The sequence below is a fragment of the Neopelma chrysocephalum genome, unplaced genomic scaffold (assembly GCF_003984885.1).
Source record: "Neopelma chrysocephalum unplaced genomic scaffold, ASM398488v2 Primary Assembly neopelma1_97034, whole genome shotgun sequence".
NCBI classification, from domain to species: domain Eukaryota; kingdom Metazoa; phylum Chordata; class Aves; order Passeriformes; family Pipridae; genus Neopelma; species Neopelma chrysocephalum.
Window position 1 is genome coordinate 2,169,077 of NW_020925676.1, and position 6,000 is coordinate 2,175,076.

Below are 6,000 nucleotides of genomic sequence, written 5' to 3' on the forward strand. Positions count from 1 at the left end.
TGTACTCTCCAAAATATCTCTGCTAATGTACTACAAGGAAACATAAAAATTAAGACTATGAGACATCTGATGGCCTTTCCTGATTATTTAATTATTATGCTGGAGAGCCAGCTTCTACATTTTCATACAACAGTACTCTGACCTTAAACCATAAAGACATAAAGGGACAACAGAAAGACAGTACCAGTAACAGTGAGAAAACAGAAAAAAAAAAACAAACTATGAGCAGCAAAAGTCAGTTTGAGAAACTACAACGAAGGGATCATCACAAGCCCCTCAGACAGCATAACCCGTGGCAGACTCGTCAGCTACCAGGCTAATAGGGCTGGGAACTTTTTTCCTGGCTCAGATGCTGACCTGTTTGACTTCTTTGCATCTCAGCTTCCCCACTTGGAGTCAGAAAAAAACCAATCCTTTCCTTTCCCTAACAAGCTCTTTGAAGTCCACAGAGAAAAGTATCCCAAAACTGCACTCCAAGTCTTAGTCTTGTATCACCTTTTCTCATTGTTTTAATATGAAGCAAAATTTGAAGCCCACTGTAGTATGAAGAATTTGTTAATAAAACTGTAAGTAAAAAAAATCATGTTTTGATGTGGATAGCTGCTGTCAAGCATAGCAAGCCAGAAATAACTACTACACAAGCTAAGCAATGCATCTTCAAAACTCTACAGCAGTTTGGAGACAAGTATCTACTTCATGACATATTTCTGATTCACTGAAGAAACAAACTTGCCTAGGACTCCTACAGGCACAGAGCTTAGTCTTCCACCCTTCAAAGCAAATAAAACTATATCCACTAATATCCAGCAAGTACACAGATAGTAAATAGCTATTGAGCTGTGGGTTTTATTTCTAGCAGACATGCATCTGCTTGGGAGAAAAGATGCTCCTATAATTATTTAAAAACTCTGTTCCTGTAATAGTTCAAGATTTGTGTTTTCTGCGTAGCTGCAAACCAAATTAAAAGTGAAAAAGACAAAAGAAAGATCACATTCAGAATCTGAAGTTCTAAGGAAACCTTTGTTTTAAAATAAAATACATAAGAACATTTACAATCTACACACAGGTGCCAAAGCTGAAATTCCAAATAAAAAAAAAATTAAAAATAAAAGACTCCGCATTTAGATGTGTATGTGTTAACAAAAGAATTATAATGAAACATTCATATTTCAAGGTTAAAGTGCCAAATGACGGAACATGACAAAATTTATGTCCTGTTTCACTAAGAAATAATAATGTAATTTCTGTGGAAAGTTGTAGAATAAAAAACAAACAAGTGTTCCCTGAGCAGTTTAAAATGACAGAAGCCAGGATTCAGTTGAAAAAGCCAGTTCTGCCCTCCTTCACCTGTGAAGTGGACTAGGGCACTGATCCAGCTGAAGACTGACCCAGTAAGGCAAATCAGTGGTTACCCTTCAGCTGGACATGTGCTGCTCTTCACGCGCAGCTGCACAAACACTTTCACAAGTACAAAAGTAAGGAAGAACACAATGGTGGAAATCACTGACTAGGAGAGAGCTATGCAGTTCCTCTCTTTAGGTTTACAAAGGCTTGTGGAGCTACAGCACTGGGGTGTGGCTTCACATTATACAACTTTAATCTTGGGGAAAAAAGCAGGAAAAAAAAATACAGGCTGCTACAAAAAGGGAGATTCTCCTTTCCCTAAGGTTCCCTGCTGTGCAGTGCCAGTGCCTATGCCAAAATGTTAACAAACTACTACTTTTCCTATCAGATCCTCATACTGTTCCAACTGAGGCCATGACTCTCTGTGGTTGGATCCAAGACAGAGAAGCAGCAGGTGGAAGGGAATATTTAGCATTATACCACATTCAAATCACAGTAAGAATGGCAGGAAACCACACTCTCACGTTAAACTAGACAGTTCCCAACACTGGAAGTCACACATTCTTGAAAAGAAGTTACATCTTCAGACCCTTTCTTTCCCATGGGACAGTAATTTTTATTGGACACTGTACAAACACTTCACTTTCAGGCTTTAGGTTCATTAAACTAGCCAGAGGACTATCTTTACAGATTACTTTTTAACATACTTCTGCAACTGCACATTTACTGGCACCAAAAGCATATATGCATGCATAACACACATACCCACATCTGTGCATCTAAAGGCAAGGTTTTTCAGAAGTGTCTAAACTTAGACTTCACAGATCCTACACAGTTACTGAATTCCAGCGTCACAGTGATTTGCTTACTCCTCTGTGCTACACATGGATTTGCCATGGATGACCCTATTTGCAAGCAGTTGATTCAGCAAAGCTTGAAAATTCTCAGTACATGTAGACCTGGTAATAACCCACATTACAGTTAAAAATATATTGTTAAATGTAAGCTCCCTTTCCCCCCAACCCTCCTTCATATTTTCCTCTCCCCAGTTGCTTCATCAAACTTTAATCATATAAGCTGAAAACATACAGGTATACAGACTTATTCTTCGGAAGTCTTAGGTAAAATTGATAAATATGATTCCAATATACAGTTTCCTTTCCAACAATAAATTTTGGAAGAACTGATTTCTTTCATTTTCTTTTTCTTTTTCTCATCCAACACTGAAACGACGTTCTTACGTCGCTAATAAATTCCAATTACCGGCATTTCGAACAAGGGCTCCGAGTGTCTCAGACATGCGAATTGCTGTCATCAGGCTTAACCAGACAGGACCAAGTTAAGGGCCTTTAGAAGAATCTCAGTTTTCACATGCTCTGTCAGGGCTCATTAGCGTTTGGCAGATGACTACTTTGAAGAGTTCATCAGCGCCGAGCGCGCTGTAGCGAAGCCAGAGCTGTTCCCACCGGTCGGGAAACGGGACAGCGGGATGGGGACGCGGCTGGACCTTCATCCCTCCGCTCGCGAGCTGCTGCCCGCCCCGGGGGCGGCTCCCGCTCCGCTCCGTTGCCTCCGGTCTCTCCCGGTAGAGAGCGCGTTCCAAGGCAGGCACGGCAGGGAGCCCAGGGCAGAGGGAGCGGGGAGTGACTCAACCTGGGCGCGCAAAAGCCGCCTCTGTCTTCTTTTCTTGGTAGCAAGTACAGAACAATACCTGTGGTGGCGAGCGTCCCGAGTGCCGCGGGGTGATTGGCACCTGCTCGCTTAAATGAGTATCTCGATGTAAAAGCCCCCCCAAAAGCCACGTCGTGCCCCACCGGCACGCGTCACTCCAATTCATCTGTCCATAAGGAAAGTTACGATGTTACTTTTTCGCCCCTCGAAACCCCGTTTTCCCACCGCCGCACCCTTCCCGGCTCCCGAAGCGCAGTCGGTAGGCAGCCCCCGAACGGGAGCCCTACCCAGGAGGCTCCACCGCGCTGCATTCTGCAGCACCGCCGGCGTCCTCACCTTGATGCCCTGCTGCTGCGTGGTCAGGGTCAGCTTGGACTCGTCCAGGAGCAAAACTTCGCAGTAAAACTCCTCCGGGACCGCGCAGAAACAGCCCATGCCTGCTGCGGTGGCCGGGGGGGGGATGGGGCGGGGAGGCGAGGAGAACCCCGGAGCGGCGACGGAGCGGGGCTGAGCCGGGTCTGGGCCGCGCCCGGCTCCGCCGATTGAGCCCAGCGGCTCCTTAGGGCGCAGATCGCAGCCCCGCCGCCATCCCGCCGAACAGCCTGGACAGGGGGTGCCGGGCGCTCCCTGTGAAAAAGATCGGCGGCTTGTTTTAGGAAGGATCCCGGGGCAAAGCCCGCGCTCGCGCCCGGCTGTCACGGCGGCTCTCCTGTCGCTGCCGCCCCAGGGAGGTGCCGAGCCGCCCACCCGGCCCGTCCCCCGCCCCGTCCCCCGCCCCGTCCACGCATGTTTCCGCGCCTCCTCTTTGTGTGGAGCTGGGGATGCTGGCGGAGCCGCTTCGCCGCCGCAGCCTGGGGAGAGCGGGGGATGGTCCCCGCCCGGCCAGCGCGGTACCTGCGGCCGCGGACCCTGCAGGGCGGCGGCGGGGCCCGGGGAGAGCGGGGCTGGCGGCCCTCGGCTGCCCGTGGCCGACCGCCTCCTCCCCATCGGGGGCGCAGGTATGGAGGGGAGCGCCACCAGGAGCCGGGAGCGACCCAGCGCCTGGGCAGCCGCCGGCCGCCTCCTGCCGGCCACGGGCACGGTTTCCCCCGGGCACGGCTGCCCCCGGGAAGGACGGGGCCGGCTCTGGGACGGGGAGCGGCAGCGGCACCTGCCAAGCCCGAGGAGCCGCCCGTGGACTGCTCCGCGCCCCCCCCGGCACCGGCACCGCACCGCATCCCTCGGCATCCCACTCGCATTCCAAGTGCGGGGCTGGACCCTCGCTGCCCTGTCCTCGAGCTCAGCCAGTGGGGCAGGAGCCATGGTTCCGGCCCCGGTCCTTGCTCCTGCCCCGTCGCCTCCCGGTGGCCGCGGCAGCACTGACCCCTCCGGGCTGGGCCGGCTCTGCTCCCCAGAGGGCGTCTGGGAGGCCTGGGAGCGGGTTTTGTCTCCATAGTTGGCGTGGGAGCGCTTCAGAAGACGTCATGCGTGAAGGTTCTGGAGAGGTTGACTTTAAAAGGCCCTTTTGGCAGGAAGTTTATTCTCCACCGTGGTGTTAAATACTGAGCTTGCTACAGGTATGTTCAATTTACAAACCAACAGCCCTGTAGTATTAAAAAAGAATAAAAATCAAAACCAAAACCCAACTAACAAAGAAAAAGTAGAACACAAAAAACTTGCAACTGCCTCTGCAGTTGCTGTCTATAGTTTCTGGAGCACGCACCAGTCCACCTCTGCATTTTCACTGCTGCAGAGTCCTGTGCAGGGCCAAGATGATGCTTATGGGTCCCTTCCAACTCTGCATGTTCTGTAATTCTGTGGTTCTGTGCGATCTATATTCTATGATTTTTCCCTTTCAGGCAGAAAGTTAAGCCCTGATCCCACAAGTGCCTGCCCATTTGCTTAAGTTTGCATGCATGAGTCATCCTGTTGAAGAACATACAAAGTTTGCATGTGTAAATTTAACAATATGCAGAAGTGTTTTTCTTATGATTGTTAACTTGTTCATATTGCACAAGAGAAGGGCACAAGGAGATTTCTCAGTTGACAAGCCCTACTAGGTATGTAGGTAAGTCTACTTTAAATATGTGTCCTAAAAAAAACCCTGCTACTCCCAAGAAATGCCACTTTCATTTTCGTGTTTGAACTTGGGCAGTGGGGTGTTGGGATCTCTGTATCCATCCTATAGCTGCAAAAACAGTATTCCATGAGCACTGTGAAGATCAGGACAAGACCCACTATATATGTTCATAAAAATAAAGACTTCTGAATAACTTATGAAATATAATGACTTGCAAAAGTTGAAAAATTTGAGTTCCTAACCTTGTTTGTTGGGCAATATATGAGAATGTCATCCAGACAGCATGGGAAATCTGGAAAATTTACTCATGGCTTTCTAAACACATTTTTCAAACAGTTCTTGAATCCCTGCTGAATAAACAGCAGACGGTTTTCTAGAGAACAGATGGTTCCTTTTCCCCTTTCTTTAGTCTATTTAAATCCATATATCATGCACATTGCGACATAAACTACCCCATAAGTCAAAGTCATTATATATGTATAAATCAATGATTAATCAAGTGAGAGGGAGGGCTCAGTGAATTCATAACCTGCTTTGAAACCTTCAGTTATGATTTTTAAAGGTTCATATGGCTATAGTCACAATCCCAAAGTCGATCAGTTTAGATCAATACTAACCTTGCTTATATGTTGCTTATAAGATGTCCAAGTGAATTATTTCATGTTTTCTCTTTTTGAAGATCAGCTGCACATTGGCTGATTGGTCCATGGGGCAAACACAAAATATGCACTCATGTTGAGTTGATGCCAGTGTTTAAAGAATGGAGTTGTTAACTTATGGACTTGTCTCCTAACCAGCTGCTGCCAACAGCTCATCATCATGGCTAGGCTTCGCGAACAAAGATTTGGGAAGGGCTCTACCCACATTTGTTACAAGTGTGCTGGTGGCTAAAAAGGCCAATACGAGATAGACAAGTCCGGTTGCAA

General features: G+C 47.9%; 1 protein-coding gene across 3 annotated transcripts in view; it reads right to left on the reverse strand.

The window, feature by feature from the left end:
• EPB41L4A (erythrocyte membrane protein band 4.1 like 4A) overlaps window positions 1-3,646 on the reverse strand; it is a 123,234-nt gene extending 119,588 nt beyond the window's left edge. The window contains exon 1 of one of the 3 annotated variants that reach the window (XM_027671148.1): window positions 3,352-3,646. In XM_027671148.1, the coding sequence (XP_027526949.1) occupies window positions 3,352-3,450 (99 nt within the window). In that variant the 5' untranslated portion in view covers window positions 3,451-3,646. The remainder of the gene's footprint in view (window positions 1-3,351) is intronic. The other 2 variants (XM_027671150.1, XM_027671151.1) reach the window with 2 other exon arrangements.
• Window positions 3,647-6,000: the final 2,354 nt, after the last annotated feature.